We start from the raw sequence: 22,480 nt of genomic DNA, 5'->3' as shown, positions 1-22,480 counted from the left end.
GGGTTTATTTAACCTCACCACGATTGACACGGATAGTTGAGTTTTCACCTCGCCAAGATTGGGGTTTCTCACGACGTCTCAGCGTCAGCTTGGTATCAGAGCTTTGGTTTCTTCTTTAGGTAATTTTTTTCCCTCCTTCTCACTTTTACTTTCAAGTAGCCATTATTCTAGGCTTTTTTTTCCTTGCCTAGTCATTAGTTTACAAAGCTTTGGTTAGGATCGTAAGTAGCTATTTAATTCATATGCAGTCTTAGGAAAATTCTGTCAACAAGCACAATAAGAGTCTAAGGAAAGTGGGTTTTAAGTGGGCCGCTTGGTGACCCCTCCACTTTCCTAGGAATTTTGTGGTGCGTATTGAACCATAGTAGCAGCCTACATTATCAAGTTTCTGTAAATTATTTGATTTTTATACACTCATCACCCCTACCACAAAATGCCACCAAACCTCCACATCGTCAGAGAACTGTGCGAGATGTTGAAATTGAGGAATTAAAAACCAAATCAAAGAACTACAAGAACAACTTGCAAGACAGGGAGTTACACGAGATCAGATGATGAAATCAGTAATAGCTCCAACAGTGAAGGTGAGGGCACCAATCCATTTGGGAGAACTCCTTATCTCGAGAGATTCCTAGTTCCGTCTAGGGTCGAGGCGTGAATTTGGGATTTCAAGCTTCAGAGAGACATTCCTGAGTTTGAGGGAAGACTTCAACCAGATGATTTATTGACTGGTTACACACGATAGAAAGAATTTTTGAGCTTCAAGATGTTCCTGATGAGAAGCGTGTGAAACTGGTTTGCAATAAAAATTGAAGAAATATGCATCTATATGGTGGGAGAATTTGAAACGGCAGCGCGAAAGTGGGCCGTCAGAAGATCAGAACATGGGGAAGATGAACACCGAGACCTCAAACATAAGTTTCTTCTAGCACACTATCGCAGGACACTTTTCTTCAGTTCTAAATTTAAGACAAAGAGCCATTTCGGTAGAAGAGTATACGTGGGAGTTTGAGCAACTTCTTCTGAAGTGCGATATCCATGAACCAGAAGAGCAAACTATCACGTTATCTAGGAGTCTTAATGTAGAGATTGAGATGTCGTGCAAGTACAACCATATTAGAGTCTGATGATTGTATCCAGTTGGCGATTAAGGTTGAGAAGCAGTGGGCACGAAAAAACACTATAAATTCCACGAGACAAGGGAGACTACAACAGTCGTGGGAAACAAAGCTTAGCACCATTCCAAATTCTAAAGTAAACTCTTCAAGCCTCCTTATAGAAATGATAAAAAGGTGGTTCTAATTCCACTCATAATGCCGCTTCAAGAAAATGTTCAAGTGCCAGGTTTGGGCATCGCTTCTGATGTCCAATCGAAGATTGTTTCACTTGTGGAGGAAGAAGTATTGAAGAGCATGTTGAGGAGGGTACAATAGAGAAGAAGAAATGCTTGATGATGATAGAATAGAAGAAGTACCTACTGATAATGGAGAATCCCTTGTGGTACGTCGCAATCTTAGCGCCGTTATGATGACTGAAGATGAAAGTTGGTCATCACCAATATTTTCCATAAAAGGTGCACGTCCAAAGGAAGGTTTGTAACGTCATTATTGATGGGGGTAGCTGTGAAAATGTTGTTGCCAATTATATGGTAGAGAAATTGAAGCTCCCAACCGTGCACATCTTTATCCTTATAAACTACAAGGTTGAGGAAAGGAAATAAGTCAAGTGTCCAAGCTTGTTGTGTCCAATTTTCCATCGGGATAAGTATCAGGATGAGTTGGTGTGATTGTGTTCCGATGGATGCTTGCCACTATTATTGGACGCCCATGGCAGTTGATCGTCAAGCTCTTCATGATGGATACAAAAACATGTATTCTTTCAAAAAGGATGGGGTAAGGGTAATGTTGACCCCTATGAGGCCAGAGAAAATCGTTGAAGAACCAGAGGAGCCTGCGGCATTCATCATGAGATCGGTCTTGAGAAGGCTTGTCGGGAAATAAACCAGGTGTGCTTGTTACTATTGTGTGAAGAAATGAAGTGTGCGTCTCTTGCCTTGCCCGAAGAAATCAAGCACTTACTTCAAGAATTTTCGATGTTGTGCCAGATGAGATACCTCTGGTTTGCCATCACACGAGATATTCAACATGCTATTGATTTCATTCCTGGTTCTGTCATTCCAAATAACCAGCATACCGCATGAACCTTAAAGAACATGAGGAGTCTACAACGCCAAGTTAAGCAACTATTAGAAAGGCCTAGTCAGAGAAATTGTCAGCCTGTGTGCAGTCCCTGCTTACTAGTTCCAAAGAAAGATGGGACTTGGCGTATGTGCATTGATAGTCGTGCTGTGAACAAGATTACTATCAAATATCGTTTCCCCATTCCTCGCTTGATGACTTGTGTGGATTAGTACATAGAGCCACCGTTTTTTCCAAGATAGACCTACGAAGTGGCTATCATCAATTCGAATGCGGGTTAGGGATGAATGGAAGACTGCATTAAAATTCGTGATGGGCTATATGAAGGACAATCATGCCTTTGGACTCTCCAATGCACCCAGTACCTTATGCGTCTCATGAATCATGGTTTTCACATTTTATTGGACAGTTTGTTGTGGTATATTTCAATGATATTTTGGTATATAGCCGAAACCCTGAAGACCATCTGGAGCATTACGACATATCCTTGAATATTATTAAATATATTTAGAGTTAAGCATTTACTTTCTCTTCCTCTTTGAGGTTATAGTTATCCTTGACCTTAGCCAACCAAGGGGCCTTTTTTGGCTATTATCGCTATAGCGGGGTTTATTCTAACCTCACCACGATTGGCACCATAATGAGGTTTTCAACCTTGTCAAGATTGGGGTTCTCACGATGTCCGGCGTCAGTATGAATGTTGAGATTCTTATACGAGTATTATTAAAATACATAACCCAGAAATGAATTAAACTATTCGAATTATCGGATTAGAAAAAACTACATATATATCATATCTAATTTCTATATAATACAACAATATGCATAGATCAATGTTGATCTCAGCCACCCTGTGGGATATCCTGCATTTCAAATCAACTTGTGAAGTTGTCTGGAGTGTCGAAGAACTTTGATCTCCCATCTTGCTGTGCTCGATTCATGTACATACTGGTGTTTGAGCCAAAGTAACAGCTGATATTCCAGGATTTTTTGTTTCACTACTATTATTTTGACTGTATTTTGCAAACCTAACCTCTTTGCTCCAAAAGCTCATTTCACTCAAGGTTACATTGCCTTGACTTGCCTCTTGATTTGGCCTATAATTCTTTAGTAATTTAACCGAAATAGTATCACGACAAGGGTAGAAGTGACACCGATATCAGGTAGAGACCAGAAAAGTCTGTGGGTTTCAAGCTTTCGTTTCATCGTTAGCTAGTTGGTTGGCACTCCGGTGAGAGAGGAAACCACTTTTCTTCCAATTTCTTAACTCTCCATTCTCTGACAACCAAAAGTCTAGCTCTTTGTACTTCTTTCCAAACAGTTTATGATCCTTGATGTGGTAGTATGCCGCAGCCTGAGTACTTCGAAACTTATTTCGCCAATTAAGCTGTGAAAGTGGTTGATAATATTTTTTCCAACAAGACGGCCGAAGTAAAATTACGTCACTTGTTGTTTATCCAGGCCCCGAGCAACTATTTTATGCTACTAAGCCTTTAAGGTATAATTCCTGGTCAGAACTATCTTCCTCGGGATTCTGGAACGAAATTTTGTTTTGAACTGAGCTTTAAAATACTTGTAAGAAGTAGTATCTTCAGAACAGTAGGTCTGATTCTACCAGCACTAGGGTGAGCACGGGTAGTGGGTAGAACCGGAACGGCGGGGTAAGAACTGGAACCAAACCGGAACCTACCCAGAACCTGCACTGTGCGGGTAGGTTCCGGTTCCAATTTTTTGGAACCGCTACTGTGCGGTTCCGGTTCTGGTTCTTGCATGTGGAGGAAACCGGAACCTGTTAAAAAGGGTACCTTGTTTGAAACCTGTAGGGGGTACCGGTTTGGAACCTGTTTGGAACTGTTTTGGAACCTATTTGGAACCGCTTTGGAACTGTTTTGGAACTGTTTGGAACCTGTTTTGGAACTTGTTTGGAACCTGTTTTGGAACCTGTTTAGAACCTATTTGAAACCTGGACTATAATGAATATTTGTGAAATGTAAATATGGGGGAGTTTCATTATTTATATAAAAATTTAAAATAGAAAAAGTAAATTTTTAAAATAACCTAATTAAATAATATACGAATACACAATTATACTTATTACATATAAATTACACCATATAAAGCTTTTATATATAATACATAATATTAAGTTTTGATCAATTAAGTGAATAATTGGAATTATGATCCAATTAAAAGTGTTTTACATTTTTAATGTTATTAAAGAATTATTTTGAATAAAATAGTATATTTGATTGAGTATAATATATTAGTATTTACTTCAATTATCAAGTTCTAAGTATATCTATAAAAATCAGTAATTAATAATTAATTATATTGATAAATTGATAAACATTAATAAATTTAATTACTAGTTAAATATCATACTATCAATTATAACATTATATATAGTTAAATGATTACTTAATTAATTATATTTTATAACATTACTAATTGTTTAGAATAATTATTATAGCATTACATTAATTGATTATTACTTAATTAATTGATTTATAAGTTAAACATAATAATATATTAATTACTTATTATTAGAATTTAATTAATTATAGCATTACGTTATAGATTATAGTTAATTACTAATCAATTATAACATTTATTATAAACATTAGTACAAATTAATTAAATGATTAAAAATTAATTATTATAATATTACATTAAAATTTATAGTATGTTACTTATAGTTAATTCACTATACATTACATTATAGTATGTGATATATTAATTATACATTACATAATTAATAATTACTTAATTGATTATGTCATTATATTATAAATATTAGTATACTAATTTACTACATAACATTAGCATAATACTTAATTAAATGATAAGAATTTAATTAATCATAACATTACCTTATAAACATTTCATTATAAACAAATTAAGCATACATTATAGTTAAATATTACTCAATTAAATTAATATTATATATACATTATATATTATGATCACTTACTAATTATGTTTATTATAGTTAAATGATTACTAATTACATAATTAGTTATGAATTATAACATTCATTAAAACATTAGTAATTTACTAATTTACTATATATACATTACTTAATTAAACGATTTAAAAATTTAATTAATTAAACATTACTTTATATATTTATAATATGATTAGTTAATCAATTATAACATTCCATTATAAATTAGTATATTAATCCAATGATTTGAATTAATTAATTATAATATTAAATTATAGATTTATGTATGATTATTAATTCATTAAACATTCCATTATACTATTATAGTATGATCTATAATTAATATAACATTACATAATTAAATGATTACTTAATTGATATGAGTTATGATATTATATTTTAAACATTAGGAATTACTAATTTACTACATAAACATTAGCACAATACTTAATTAAAGATAAGAAATTTAATAATATAACATTACCTTATAAACATTTCATTATAAACATTACATTATGGTTAAATAATTACTCAATTAAATTATAATATTATTTATATTACATTATATATTATGATCATTTACTTAATTATAGCATTACATAGTTAAATAAATTACATAATTACTAATTAGTTATGAATTATAACATTACATTATAAATATTGAAGTTTACTAATTTATTACATTACTTAATTAAACGATTAAAAATTTAATTAATTATAACATTACCTTATAATTTATATATAATTACTTAATCAATTATAGCATTCCATTACAAACATAGTATATTAATCAAATGATTTGAAATATTAATATAATATTAAATTATAGATTTAGTAGATTACTTAATTCATTATAACATACATTATACTATTATAGTATGATTATATAATTATATACATACATAATAAATGATTATTTAATTGATTATGAGTTATGATATTATGTTTTAAACATTAGTAATTACTAATTTACTACTAAACATTAGCAAATTTTAATTAAATGATAAGAAATAATTAATTATAACATTACTTTTAACATAATTAAGCATTACATTATAGTTAAATAATATCACTAAATTATAATATTATTATATTATATTATATTATATTATATTATATTATGATCATTACTTAATTATGCATATATAGTTAAATGTTACTAATTATTAATAGTTATGAATTTATAACATTACATTATAAGCATTAGTATTACTATATTACATTACTTAATTAAACGATTAAAAATTAATTAATTATAACATTACTTATAATTTGTAATGATTACTTAATCTCATTATAATATTCCATTATAAATATTAGTTATTAATTAAATGATTTGAAATTTAATTATTATAATATTAATTAAGATTATAGTATGATTACTTAATCATTATAACATTACATATTATATATAGTTAATCATATAATTAATATAATATTACATAATTAAATGATTACTTAATTGATTATGACATTATATTAAAACATTAGTAATTTACTAATTTATACAATACTTAATCAAATTATTATAACATTAATTATAAATTTATGGTATGATATTAATTAATATTAACATCTTATTGTAAGCAATATTAAATACTTAATTAAATGATTAACAATTAAGTGTTGCTTAGGATTACAGGTTATGAGTTACATTGGACACAATGAATGAATAATGAAAATTTGTTAGGGGGTGTATTTGTAAATTATAAGGTGTTTTTGTTATTTTAAACTAATAGGGGGTAATTGATTTTTATAGGGTACCTGGAGAAGGAAGGGAACCGCATTTTAGGTTCCGATTCCTTGAATTGAAGAACCTACACTATATGGTCCAGTTTGCTTTCTCGAAAAATACAGGGTACCCGAAACCACTCACCTTAACAGCACCTTCCATAGAGGATAACCGAAGTGTTGAATGAGTCAAGCAAACTTGTAATGGTTTCTGTGATTATCCAAACTGAGTCTGTCCCCACAGTCCCATTTTTTTGCTCTCTAAACCGATGAATCGTCATAGGTGTGATGAGACTGAAGCACGATAAAAACCCGAATGCGTTGGAAGTAGTTCTCCAGCTTTCTTGTACAATTCTTCTGGATTAGTCAAATAAGAAATAGGTGGCATCTCAGAGCTAACATTTCGAAGAGCTTCTGACAGATGAATCACCAAGTCCCTAGTGTCTCCACCAATTGCATCATTCTCATAATCACAATAACTTTTCTCCAATTTAGGAACCAACAAGAGCTGCAGTGCATCGTATCTGTTCCGCTCTATTGTTAGCCATCTTACCAAGAAAGGCCAGCGAGTCTCATTAACGGTGTTGTAATGGGCGGTTCTGGAAAAGATGGACAGTAACTGGGTTCGGCGTCCGATCAGCAACTGAGACTGCTTTTTCACCGACTCCATGCCGATAATCACCTTGACTTCCTGTTCTTTTATCAGCGGTTCAGCAGCAACGGATTTCAATAAATTCCAACTACATGTTAAAATTCAGGTAATAGAAGTAGAAAACTCAATAAAAATTGACATTTTACCTGCAGTAGCAACTTTTAAGAGATCTCTATCAGGATGGCGGAAGTGAAGAGATAGGTTGTAATTTTTCAGTACTGTGTTAGAATTTCAGACTGCATTTGCATGGCGACTCTTTGGTTCTTTCCCAATTCGGAATCAGATTATCAATGATTGTGCCAATGTTTATAAGCTTGTAGCCATCAGCAGCTTCAAGTTCAACTCCACGGCAGAGGATGATAAACTGGAGATGAGTAGTGGACAAGGAGCCATGTTCTTGAGTGTGTTATGTATTACCAGAAACCTGATTGAAGAAGAAATTTTGGTTCTGTCATGATAGCCTATAATTTCTTTACCTATGGCCATTCCGTACATGGAATTATATAAAGAAACCTGAAATGGCGTGTATCTTGAATAATAGATAAATAAAGATGCACTGATATGCACGTGATTTGACAGAAAGAGACACCGTGCAATTACCAGGAACACTAAGTAAGTGACTAAAGACTGTAAGCAAAGTTTTGAAATATACGCCTATGTAAGTATTTTAGTGGATATATCGCAGGCATACTACAATTTATATGTTTCACCAATCGTAGTTCTTATAATTTAACTACAATCTAATTAATCCATTCGTCTGGCTGTGCAATACTGTGAAATATTCAATTTGGCATGAATTAATTTAACTACAATCATAATTTACTTTTCCGCTTTATTATTGGTGTGATTGGTTGTGGTTTCAACAATCTTCAGATAGATTATCTTGATTGGTGATGATTAAAGAACCTTATTGATGCCATTTTTATACCAATCTAGGTTGATACATAGTGGAGTTAGAGATTAAGCTATTAAAAATACTTTTAAATTTATATCAGGGTTAAGCCTTGCCTTTCTATGTACAACATTTTTTAACTAGGTCATCTCTGTGGAACCTATGTATCTTGAAATATGATTCATTGACATTCTTCTTTAATATGATATAAGAACATATGATATATATTCGTATCTGATTTATACATGGGACATATTTAATTCAGTTGGTGAGTAATTATTTAGGTTTGAAGTGTTTCTACTTGTCTTGGTCCGGTTTGTAAGTAAGTGTGATTTAGTTATGTTTATGTTTGACCGAATTTATACTTAGTTTTGGAGTAGTTGTCTTGAATTGTTTGGATATGGATCAGGAATCTGAGGATTCTCTGAAGTTTCAGGACCCGCATAATCCCTCTGGATAAGGTCCATTCAGCTGCATCCTATGCTTGAGCAAAATCTGGAGCGTGTTACTTGGGGTTGTATTGTCATTGTACATTCCTTGTCGACACCGAAAATTGTTTACTAACCGAATAATGAATAGCATAAAACAAACGACAGAAATGGCTCTATATACAACGTACAGAGACCCATACAACGTACGTAGAGACCCCAGAAGCTGTGGAGGGTCAAAATTTCTGGTTAATAGTATTTCGTTCATCGGTTGAACACTCAGTTGTGGCAACAAACCACTTCTTTTCCAAATCATTTAGCTTTCCATCTCTGATATGTTCAGAGGCTCTAGAAAAATCAAAGACCAAAAGAGAGCCTTTTTGAAATGCCTACATGTCATTGTGCAGCAAAAGACTAAGTTAGCTTTCTAATTTATCCCTTGAAAGAATATAGGCAAAATCATGTAAACTATTGTGCACTGAGATGTAAATTTCTTATAAAGCCAAAGCCTCCAAATCGTAAGTGTGGAGGTTGTGTAACTCTTGCAGTACTTGTTGAGGAAGACTTTCGCGTATGGAGGTTCAAGAGTAGGGCAGATATGTTGTCGTTAAATTAAAATTTTCATGCTCTGGCCTTTCTATAGCTAAGGATAGTTTTTAATTGATGACATAGCAAGATAATTACTGTGAGCAAAGAAAAGAGAAGTAAAGGTGAACCACAATGCATTGCTGATCTGATCCTTCCATGGGCCTCTAAATTCCGGATTGGATCGGTGCTCCAAGAACCAAACTGAAAATTGTGTAGATAAAGGTGGCACCAGCAGCACCCTATTCCCTTGTGAAGGTCTCATAAACATCCAAGTTGACTCTCAGGCTTGACGGAACTACCAGAGACAACCCTGACTCCGATATTGCTTAGTAAATTCCACGTAATTTGTTCTGTTCTCTATTATGGTCACGTCCCAAACCGCGGCATCAAAGTCTTCCATTCAATTTGGACCAGAAGATCAAGCAATCTTTATCAGAAATAACAAGGTACTGAAAGAAGCAAAACAGGATCTGAATCTATAGGAATCATTTTCCTTTAGTCAAGGTCTAAGATGCCTTTCAGAAGGCTGTTCATTCAAAGTTTTAAGATGCTTAACCATAAAAATGTACACTTGATTTAAAATTTAAAGGGTTTAATTACAACATCGAAATTTAACAGTACCATCAAAAGAAGAATTTTAAATCAAAAGATTAGAATCATTACCTTATGGTAGACACCCATATCAGATCATCATAGCTGTCATTATGCGGCACAAATTCGCATGATAATCAAATGTTTAAGAACTTCGCGAAAAAGATCAATTCAGAAACCAGAAACCTCTTTTCATCTGAACTCTCGGCGGGGGTCAAATTTGACAAACATCTCAAAAAAGGTTGTACTTGGAGCTCAAATTTCATCACTAGGCATTGTCCACCCTTTTTACTTACTAGTGGAGAAATATATATATTGGACAATTTCACAATGTCATTTGATAACACATGTGAGATGTCCAACTATATAATAACATGTGTGGTTTTATATTCATTTTTTTTTTTTATCCATTTATCACAGATTTATGATAATTACCCATTATATTATCAATAACTGTCTCTATAAGAAATGATTTTGAAAATTAATATAAGTGTCTTTGTTTATTAGAAGGGGTAAATGGTGAGATTACCCCATATGTTTTTCTCACATGGATGACCAAGAAATTTTTGAAAAAGATGGGAATTAGGCTCTGGCCCAATGGACGCAGCCAAAAATCTAGTCATAGGACCAAACAGGCCCAAAGGAGGAGGGACCGGGCCCAGGCACGGTCCTAAGCCTGGGCCCAAATGCCTCTGTAAAATATCCAAAACTCTTATTTAATATGAAATTGATAATAAATGTAGAGGTTAAAATAATTTAGAAAAATAAATAAATAAATAAATAAGACAGATCATGGGCCCATAGGATCGGTCTTAGGATCGGTCTGAGCCTTAAGAAATCTTGTGGGTCGAGAACTGGTCCTTCAAAAATGGGCCTGGTCCTCAAGGACGGTCCCAATTTAGGACTAGGCCTTGAGGGCCAGGCTAGGACCCGGGGTCAGGCCTTGCCCTACTTTAGACCTTTGAAATTGCCACACTGACGCGGTTTATACCACTAAACTCCCTCTTCTGTGGATGACGTTTATTAGTTTTATGAAAAGAAATTCAAAATTTCGTCGTGTAATATTAATAAAAATACATTAAAGATATACAATGTATAAATTAATTTTAACCGAAAAAAATGTATAAAATTAGTCCAACATGCTCCCATACGACTCCTAGTCCCAACAAATTGGACCAATTAAGAAGAATAGACTAATATAGTCATGTCCATAGGGATTAAATTTTTTTTTTTTTTTTTCAAAAAAAGAAAAAGTCCAGTCTCAGTAAAAATCCCGCTTCCCAAACGCGGCCTTGAAGTCCTATGAACAGTAACTCAATTGAAGGAATGTAAAATAAGAAGCAATACTCTGGTTTACAGTCGTTGTTGGCCTGGGTTTCAAAGAAAGATCCTGAAAAGTGTAAACAATGGTGACTCAGGTTCATCAACAAAATGGGACTCAGTCAACCAATATGAAGTCTCTGGAGAAGTTTAAGGAAAAGACAGCGGAGGCTAAAGATTGAAGATCTTAAAGAGACACGATACAATGACTAAACAATACAAAACAACCATTAAATATGCATAGCATTACAGGTGTATAATAATTACGCGTGTTAGTAATAATATGTATTAACTCAGTTTCTCGTGAGCTTGGTATTACATGGTTATCAAAATTTTATTTTATTTCATGAATTTAATTACAGAAAAAAAAAAAGTCAATTTGATAACAAAATAGTTTTCGAAATAATATTCAAGTTGAAAACAGTAAAACTTTGTGTGACGTCGTTATATTTATTTGTCATGTATGAAATATTAGTTGAAGTTGATTCCACAAGAAACTATGCGATTATAGGAATCATAAGCAAAATTTAGATAATGTTACAGAATAAATAAATTTCGTGGGTAAATTTATAATCATCTCTCTCTCTCTCTCTATTTGACTTTGGCATTTTTTGTGAGTTTGGGATTTATATGTCAAGTTGTCCTGAGTAACCTTTCTTGCATTTGCTACTCTCCAAAATCCTTGGTTCGTTGTGCTGTCCCTAAAACTCGAGGAGCAAAATGTTAGTTTTCCCTTCCATTCATTACTAACCAAAGACGTACGCACAGCACCAAAAAGCAAAACTTCATAAAACAGGATTAGTACTCGTCATTTGTTAGTTCTCACAAGACTTCTTTAAAACATTGAAAAATATACGAAACTTGTATTATTGTCACAAATATATTGTATGAACAAAGAGGCTTAGATAACACAAAGAATCAAATAAAATAATCATTTTATTTTTTGCCTTAACCACTAATATGATTTTACTTTTAACAGGTATATCTATGTGACAAAGTTTTGTTGAGCGGGTGAATAGAAGACAAAGGTATAGAGACATGAAGCTTCTCTGAAGTATTGTCAGAAGGACTTCCATATTCCCACCTGGAATCCTGTGCTTCATCAAGAACTGAACTTCTTCTTGGAGTACTTTCACTTTGCTTTCCATTATCAAAGAATCTTGCAAGACTAACCGCCATATTCAAGAAACGGTTGTCACTTGAAGTCATATTGCCTTGGTATTTTTCTTGATGATAAGCACGATAGTTATTCCATAACCGGATGATGAATAGTAGAAAACAAATTAGAGAAACGATGCCATAGACAAGGTAGAGACCCCAGAAGCTGTGAAGAGTCAAGTTTTCGGTTTTAATATTACTTTCATTGGCTGAACAGTCGGGTGAGGGAGCAAACCAGTCGTCTTCAATTGGTTTTATCTCCCCGTGCTCTGACAACTCCAGAATGGCTCTAGAAAAATCAAGGGCTATTGGAGACCCTCTTTGAAATGCCTGCATGTCAATTAAATTATAGTGGAAATTTCAGGACCAAATCAACTAGAGAACTTTCAGGGAATTATATAAAGTATTATAAAAGCTGAAATTTTACTCACAAATCCGAAGCCTCCAAATCTGTAGGTTTCTGTGGTTGTGTACCCTTTGCAGTACTTTTTGAAGAAAACTTTCTCGTATGGAACTTCAAGAAATAAGGCAGCTATGTTCTTGCTTTCAAGTTCTTGTACATAATTGGTTTCTATATTGTCAAAGGCGTTAATATTTGTTATGTCAAACACAGTGGTCAGGTAACTCTTTACAAACGAATCGTTAACACAACCAACAGTTAAGTTGTTCCTCTTTAGGAACTCCGTATCTGTAACAGTTGGTTCAAGTCGTTGGACGGTGAGCAGTGAAGACAGACTAGCTGTGTAGCTTGCGGTCAAGATAAACACAACGAACAGCCACAGTATAACCACCACTCGACTCAAGTTGCCATAAATTTTCTCTTCTGCAAAATGCAAACATCTGTTATGAGCCAATGAAATTTTGGTTCAAAGCCATTCTCTTAACTAATTATACTTTAATTTGTTGAAAAACTTCTATGCCATGGATGATGGAATTCAGTCACCCTATTTGTTAGAATGGTGGATAAGATATATATACGTACAGAGAATTCAGTAAGAAGCAAAGCAGGGGAAAATACAGAGTCAAAACAGAATTTCCTTTTTCGCTTAGCATAATATCGTGTTTTATTTCGGGACTGCAGATACTTACTGTGAGCATAGAAGACAGAAGAGAAAGTGAACCAAAGAGTATTGCTAATTTGATTCTTCCAGGGGCCTCTAAAATCCGGATTTGACTGATGCTCCATGATCCAGACTATAAACATGGTGTAGATGAAGGTGGCAATGGTAGCCACCCACATTTCAAAGGTGAAAGGCCTCAAGAACATCCACATTGAATTTTTGGACTTGGCTGGAACTATCATTGACAGCCCTGATTCCGTGTATGGTTGAGTGAATTCCACGTATTGTGTTCTTTCCTCCAGTATGGTCAAGTCGCCAACCGCAGCATCATAAGTCTTCCATACAATTTCGAATACAAGTCAATCAAGCAATCTTAATCAGAAATAAGACAGTTAAGTTTTAAAAAAATAAAATAAATCTATACATCTCATCTTGTATTTAGTAACAATTTCATCTAGATCAAACTCAAAAACCTCTGGCAGAATAAAATTTATTACCTTGCTATAGACACCCATAATCAGTTCATCATAGATGCCGTCATGCGGCACTATTTCGTATGGTAGATCATATTCCAACTTTTCCAGCACCTTAAGGAAGAGATCAATGCAGAAACCAGAATAGTTCATATTTTTATTAGAATTATCAGAGGATTCAACCACAAACTTCTGAAAAAAGGTTTTAACTGGAACTCCGATTCTCATCGGTTTTTCAGGAGTAGGCATTGCCCATCCTTTCGGGACTTGCTTCCTCGACCCAGGCCAAATCACATCATTAGCCAAACCTTCTGTTTGATCACCAACTTCACTATTATTTTTATCACTAACGTTGAGTGTCCTCGAGAATCCATGCGTTGGCAAAAAAAAGTGTAGCTCCTTGTAGCTTCTTCCAACAACATTGACAATCCTAAGTATGTTTGTGTTCAATAGCTCACCTTCTTGGAAATGAATTCTGCCACTTAAACCAGAGAAATTACTAGATAACATATTTCCTACCAACGTATTGGGACTACTACTGTTACTAGTCAATCTGTCTATTTCCTGTGTTATGAGTCTTATGCTATCATACGCTCTTAGTGCAAGAATTCCTGGCTTAAAGAAATCTTCTTCTGGATATTCAGTCATGAAATTTCTCTGGAACTGGGAAGAAAACTCCTGATAAGAACTACCCGTTTCAGAATAGTAATTCTTGATTCCTAGAGTGCCTTCCATAGAGGAGATGGCAGAGGTGTTAAGAGAGTCTAGGTAATTGGCAATAGTATCTGTAACTATCCATACTGAATCTCTCCTTAGAAATCCCATCTTATTAGCTTCTCTAAACAAGTGAATAGTCATAGGTAAGGATGACTGAAGAACGATGAAAACGCGAGATTGTATGTCGTGTACCTTTTCAAGCTCTTCTCGAACAATTTCTTTCGGGTCAGATATGGTAGAAATTGGTGGAAGAACCAAGCGGTGCTCAATCTCAGAACTAATGCTCTGAAGACCCTCAGATAAAAGCGCTAATTTCCCAGAATCACCTCCATATGTATTATCTTCATATATGGCTACAACTTTTCTCCAATTATAGGACTGAGATAGAGCCACAATGCATTTTATTTGTTCAGAATCATTATTAGCCATTCTTATTAAGAAAGGCCATCGAAGAGACATTGAAGATGGTGCTATGGCAGGTGTTGCAAATGAAACAACAGGGACTTGAGCCCGGCTTCCTATATCAGCAACTGCAGCTGCTTCCTCCCATGTCTCCATGCCAACAATCGCTTTTACCTTCTCTTCCTTAATCAGTTCCTCAGCTGCAAAATCAATTATTAATCGTGTAGTTAGTAATTAACATGCTACAAATTTAGTATTATTCTTATCTATTTACTAGAAGTATAGAAGAAGAAAATAACCGGCCGTAGCAGCTTGGAAGGGGTCTCTTCCATGGTCCCGGATGTGAAGGGAGAGCTTGTGGTTTCTTGAATTACTGTTGAAGCTTTGAACTGCAATATTCATCGCTGTTATCTCTTGTTTCCCAATATGGGAATTCTCATCGATAATTGCACCGACGTTTGTAACTCCGGTGTCGCTGTTGGCTGCTTCAACTCCATGGCAGGTCAGGAAGAAACGGAAGTTGAAGAGTACAAGGTAAAATAAACAAAGCTTTGAAACTGTATTAACAGACATACGAGACAATAAAGGTAGTTGATTTTCAAAACTAGAGCCAAAAATCCTGTTCATTTTGTTATGCTCCTCAAACATTTGATGTTTACGAATTACGAGTATATAATTAAGAGTAGACGACTGTTCCCACCCAAGGTTTAGCGAATCACAGTTTCCACCCCTGGTTTTATGAATTTCAATTTCGACCCTTAAATCAACACTGTTAGAAACTTTTAGGTTATAACTTAAATGCAAAAGGAGTTATTCCTAAACTATCCTTGACAAATAAATTAACAAATTACTCAAATTTATTTAATAACATACTCTTCTTCAACTTTTACATCATCCCCATCCTCAGCCACGCAGCCACTGCCACCACCACCTAGCCACTGTCGCCACCCAGCCACTATCACCATCCAGCCAAATCAATAAAATCTTCCAATAAGATAATGACATTTGAACAGTTAAAAAGATCTGAAAATGATTTAGAACCAGTTTATTTTCTTCTTGTATTATTAAATAAAGCATTAAAATGACCAATGGGTTAGGAGTAACATGGAATAAGTGAAGTGAAGAGCTCTCAACTCAATAGATTGGATGCCTTTATGAAGTAATATTCAATCTTAGAACACGACCTGCACTAATATTTATTGCAAACCTTTTTGCTTCAACTAACTAAAAAGAATTTGGCACCAAACAGCCGTGAGCGTTTTTGGTTTTCCTTTATCTTCTTCCTCAAGCTGCTTTTGTTGTTTTGGTTTGGTTTCATTTGAATCCCTTTACCTTTTGGATGTCGCTTTGGGCCATCGAAAGATGAGCAATCTAGAAACGTTAATTCATGCGAGCAATAACGATACAAACACGCAACAGTCAAAGGATAACTAAGAATTTGGATTTGGTGCAGCTCGCGGCCTTTTCTCCATTGATTGCAGTCCCTACTGTTTCTTGTTGATATTTGATTGCTGTTGTGTGTAATTATCTGGTCGGCGGCAACTCCCCATCAGTTCCAACCTTCCCTCAACCAACCCGTCCACCACTTGTTTGACAAAATTCCTCACTCAAAGCCACCACCCGGCCATTTACCCTTTGAAATATTTTCCCTTTGAAATGTAGAGGGTTATTTGAAATTTTCATTCATTTCAGATTTAATACAATTCAAATTACTACTGTATCCTTTGACCGTTAAATGAAACATAAATGGTTAATTTAAGGGTGGCAATCTAGAATTTATAAAACTAGGAGTGGGATATTGTCATTTCGCTAAACCTTGGGTGGGAACAGTTTACTCCATAATTAATTTGAAAACTTGCTGCATGTGGGTCGGTGGCGAGGTAACTTGTAGATAGAGTACTGCAGCAGGATAGGCGAAATTGCTAGGAATGTTGTACGAAATGTCAAATTGACTTGTTCAAACAGAATGATTCAATGTCAAACTTTTGGTTCTTTTTCATTTTTAAAGTGAATCTATCAATTTGTAATCCAGTCTCCTACGAATCCAGGCTTTTACACTAGAAAGAAAAGTCACAAAATAACAAATTAATCGGTTGAATTTTAAGTCCGTATGATCTGACATTTTTCTCACAAAATTATCTCGTAATGCACTGTTTGAAGAATCAAGACACCCACACGGCATCTATTAAACCATGTGATTGATACATTTGATATTCATTCCATGTTTATATCATTGACTTTTTTATCCTAAATTATAGGAGAAGGAGGAAACAAGATCAAACCACAGATTCTAAATATTTGATAATAATGATTGATGGTATTTCCATTTAACATTTCTACTCTTCATCAAACCAAATCTATATTTTAAAGTATTATATAATTTTTATTTTTATTTTTTGAATTAAGATGTAAATTATGTTAAGAACTAAATATCTTATTTAAAGCAAGCAAGAGTTGAGAGAATTTATCTTATTTAATTAAACAAAACAAATTGACCTTTAAATAGCCTAAAAAAGAAACTGAAAATAGAAGAATTTAACCCATGTTTAACAAGTCTTAATTACGTGGTAGCTGGCTAAGGAATAGATCAAATAAACAATCACTTCCTTGAACACTAGGGATTATTAAACAATAACAACTTACCAAGTCAAACTCTAATAACTTGATATCCTCCCTTATACTGAATGCTACTAGCAATCAGTTTACATCTGGTATTTGACACACATCCAACAAATTTTGAAACTTCAAGAATGCATTGAGCTTTATAGCTTTAGTCATCACATCTGCTACTTGCACTTGAGTATTGCAATGAATCATCTTAACAGTCCCATCCTTTGTGAGGTCACGAAGAAAAAGTGAACATTGATGTGTTTGCTTCGTCCATGCATTACTGGATTCTTGGAAAGTTTGATTGTCGAGGTATTATCACAATAAACAATTGTAGACTTACTTTGAATGTGACTAAGCTTCTCCAAAATTCTCCTCAACCACACTGCTTGACAAGCACATGGAGCTACAACAACGAATTCTGTCTCAGTGGTGGGTAAAGTGACTACTAGCTGCTTTGCCTCTGGACTTAATAAGAAAAAAAAAAAAAAAAAAAAAACATGCCTTGAAGTGCTCTAAGTCCCCAGCATAATTAGTATCCTTGTATCCAATTAATTTCTCATTTCCTCCCTTCTTGTAGAAAACTCCAAAATTGGTTGTACTTCTCAAATACCTTAAGACTCTCTCTGCTGCTTACAAATGGATTTCAGAAGGATTTCCCATGTACATGCTGATAAGACTTACCACAAACATCATATCAGGTTGAGTAGTGGTCAAATACATAAGGCTTCCCACAACCTGCTTATAAAAAGTACTATCTACTTTTGCTCCATCTTCATCTTTTGCGAGCTTGAAGCCAGGAACAATAGGATTGTGAACTGAATTGCTTCTGTCCATTCCAAACTCTTCAACACTTTCCAGTGCATATTTCCTTTGACTATTGTAAATGCCATTAGATCTTTGCATTACTTCAACACCAAAGAAATATTTCATCTTTCCAAGATCAGTCATGTCAAACTCAAGCATCATAGATCTTTTAAACTTAGCAAACATAGACTCATCATTGCGAGTGACTATAAGAACATCAACATAAAGACTTACAATGAAAATTTTACCTCTTTCTGCTTTAACGAACGAGGCATGTTCACAATGACACCTTTCGAACCCTTCCTTCACAAAGTAAGACTCTATATGACTATACCAAGCTCGTGGAGGTTGCTTGAGTCCATATAAATCTTTTTTCAGCTTGTACATCTTCTGCTCATTACCTTTTTGTTCATACCCACGAGGCTGCTCAACAAAGACTTCCTCACCATGTAAGAAAGCAAACTTCACGTCTAACTGGTAAATGGTCCATTCTTTTTTAGCTGCAAATGCAATCATCAAACGAATTGTATCTAATCTTGCCACAGGTGCAAACACTTCAGTATAGTCAATACCATGTTGTTGAGCATATCCCTTTGCCACCAGCCGCGCCTTGTATTTATCTACTTCCCTATTCTCGTTGAGTTTTGTTTTATAAACTCATTTTCCCTCCAATTTTCTTTCCTTCAGTAGGTAACTTTATCTATTCTTATGTATCATTTTTTTTATTGCCTGTATTTCCAATTCCATAATTTTTCTCAATTTTGCACTCTTCACGGCATCTTTAAAAGAAATTGGATCTTTAGCTACAAAACATGACTAAATTGGCCACATCTTCTTCTTCAAAGAGACCTTCTCCACTCCCATAATCTCGCATCTAGATTAGTAGTCTTTCGGTTTCTTCCTTCATTTGAGTTGATGAACTCTCTTTAGTTAGATCATTCGAAGAAGAGTTCTCCACGTCTTCCTTTGTATCAATATTGAAATTAGCTTCACTTTCTTCTTCATTGTCAGCAACTTTGGTTGCTTCTTCTTCATTGCTACTCCATTCCAAATCGGCCACAATTTCTTATCTTCTTTAAACACAACATCTCTGCTCACTATGATCTTCTGAGAAGCTAGATCATATAATCTATATGCCTTTGACTCCTCACTAACTCCAAGTAAAACACAACTCAAACTTTTGTCATCTAACTTTGTTCTTTATGGTCAGGTACATGAACATGGGAGACACATCCAAAGACTCGAAAGTAATCAATTGATGGTTTAACTCCACTCCAAGCTTTTTGTGGAGTTTATTTCTTCCTGCATACGTTGGAATTCTATTTAGATCATTTACATTCCAATTGACTGCTTCAGGCCAAAAAGTTCTTGGGATCTTCTTCTCTGAGAGCATGCTATGAACCGCATTCATAATGGCTTTATTCTTTCTTTCCACAACCCCGTTCTACTGTATATGGAGTGTAAGCAGCTTTCAACTGTCTACTTATACCATTTACATGACAAAAGTCAGTGAACTTTTGTGATGTAAATTCACCTCCACGATTAGTATGTAGACCTCTTATGCATGAACCTGTTTATTTCTCGACACAATTCTTATAATTTTTTAAAGCAACAAAAGCTTTTGACTTCTCAACTAAGAAATAAACCCAAGTTTTGCGACTGAAATCGTCAATGAAGCTAATCCAGTACCTTTTCTTGCTGTTTGAGATGGGTCTAATTGATCCACAAATATCAGCATGTACTATTTGAAGGATTTTAGAAGCCCTCCATGTGCTTTTCTTCGAGAATGGATCTCTTTGTTGCTTCCCAACTGAGCAATCTTTACATAGCTTTGAAGGAGCTTTGAGTTGAGGCGGCCCACTCACCATCTTCTTATGCTAAAGAGATTTCAGACCTTTGAAGCTCAAATGTCCATATCTACGGTGCCAAAGTTGAGTTGATTCTTCTGTGGTTGTGTTGAAGTGTTGGGATTCATGCATTTTGGACATGAAAATGGTGTAAAATGGATGAACAAGATGATGGATGCAAGGTAGAAAACAAACATAACATTAATGGTAATTTAAAAAAAAAAAAAAGAATAGTATATTACCTACTCCTTTGCTATTAAATGCTTGATATTGAAACTTGAAGTCTAGATTCTTCAAAAGAGAATGAAGAAACTCAAAATGTAATCCATCCAAGCCAAATATGAGAGAGAACCGAGAGAGTGAGAGAGTGCCTTTTGTTTTCAATTGTTGCAAATTGAATGAAAATGGTATAACACTTGGTTTATATACCATGGGCACAAAGTGTAATTTTAAATTGTTTTGGGAGGTCCTCAAACAATTTTAAAATTAATCTTGAGAAAGAGCATTTATGTCAAGTCCTTGGTTTTATGGTTAATTCATAATTAACCAAATTTTAATCCTATTAACTATTCTAACTCTTTAGAATAAAACCAATGCACTTTTGTCCCCATCATTGAATCCAATTCAATAATAATATTTAATAAATCCTTATTACCCTTGGTTAGTGTTAGACCTGGCAAAACGGGTGGGTGGGCGAGGTACGGTCCGGGTCAAACGGGTACGGGTTAAACGAGTACGGGTACTTATACAGGTCGAGATATACGGATCCAAAATATTGGACCCGTGTCCTACCCTATACGGGTACGGTGGGCCCGCGGGTGGGCCCGTATTTTCTCTCTCCAGATTTTAGTTTTTAATTTCACCCTATACTACCAATTCTTGAATACCAAATTCACTAAAACCTTGGTTCTCAATAGCTTGTTGTTGACCTGAGACTAACATGTTATTACCAAAACTTTTCAATTCCCAGCCCATCAATATGTTTTTACTTCTTGCAGAAGAATCCGAAGGTGAAATTGTATCATTTGCGATAGATCCTTTCCCCCCAGAAACATGGCTCCAAGACTCCATTAAATTGCACACAAACCCAACACACTTCAATTCAAGCAACAAATTTAAACTTTTTCTTTAAACACTTTTACCCAAACACCAAGCTTAATTAAATTTAAAATCCTCAAACAAGTTTCACCCAGCTCAAGAGTATCCATTGAAGAACTTTACTAACACTTGAGAGAGTACAGAACCCACAAAAGAAAAGCCAAAAGTTTCCTTCTTTGAAAGCTCAAACAGTCAAGAAACTCAGTCCCTGAGATATCAAATGCACCAAAAAAGAAAAACAATTAGAAAAAAGCAGCAGCACAAGAACGCAGACAGATACGAACAAAAAAGCTTCAAACTTTGACAGCACATACACTTGAATTCAATAATGAAACAAACAACGAAACAAGGGAAGTGAAAGATCTTGTTCGTGCAAAGACTAACCAAAAATAGCACAACTTATTATAAAGAGAAGGATAAGGCTTTTCAGTTTTCAGTAACCAAAAGAAGAAACTGTAGCCCAAGTGATTATGTGTTCAAGTGTGAGTGAAAGTCTGAAAGAGAGAGAGAGAAAAGAAAGACATATACTTTACCAGTATAAAGAAAAGTTAAATGGTACAAAACAATGGAAAGGTGAAGCAGAGAAAAACTGATGGGGTTTAAAATGATTGAAGTGTCACAAAACACAAAATCTCCATGGAAGAGAAAAAAGCAAGCTTGTGGTTGTGGTTGTGGTTGCTATAGTTAGAGTTAAAAAGAGAGAAGAAATAAAACAAAAACACAAACACAAAGCATTGAAGATCAGAGATGAGATGAGAGTGAGAGATCAGAGATGAGATGAGATTGAGAGAGTGAGAGGCGTGAGTGCGTGACTGCCGTGTGAAAAAATTAGGGATTCAAAAAAATTCATTATTGCAAATACGGGTGCCCGCGAGTTCACCCGTATAAACCCTGTGTTTTTGGGCCGGGTACGGGTACGGGTCTAAAAAAACAGGTTTAATAAATTGGACCCGTACCCTATATTTT

At 34.6% G+C, this 22,480-nt stretch overlaps 1 protein-coding gene across 1 annotated transcript; it reads right to left on the bottom strand.

Annotated features, from left to right (window-relative positions):
* Window positions 1–12,316: 12,316 nt before the first annotated feature.
* On the bottom strand, window positions 12,317–15,926 carry LOC116110761 (glutamate receptor 2.7-like). The gene is made up of 5 exons (XM_031396980.1): window positions 15,455–15,926; window positions 14,061–15,355; window positions 13,592–13,898; window positions 12,934–13,325; window positions 12,317–12,832 (listed from the first exon to the last, which is right to left on the bottom strand). Exons 1-5 carry the CDS (start codon window positions 15,801–15,803, stop codon window positions 12,317–12,319), a joined length of 2,859 nt encoding a protein of 952 aa, XP_031252840.1. The 5' UTR covers window positions 15,804–15,926.
* Window positions 15,927–22,480: the final 6,554 nt, after the last annotated feature.

Source organism: Pistacia vera, unplaced genomic scaffold (genome assembly GCF_008641045.1).
Source record: "Pistacia vera cultivar Batoury unplaced genomic scaffold, PisVer_v2 Contig613, whole genome shotgun sequence".
Taxonomy (NCBI): domain Eukaryota; kingdom Viridiplantae; phylum Streptophyta; class Magnoliopsida; order Sapindales; family Anacardiaceae; genus Pistacia; species Pistacia vera.
Note: the sequence above shows the minus strand (reverse complement) of the source record. Positions and strands in the feature narration are given on the sequence as shown.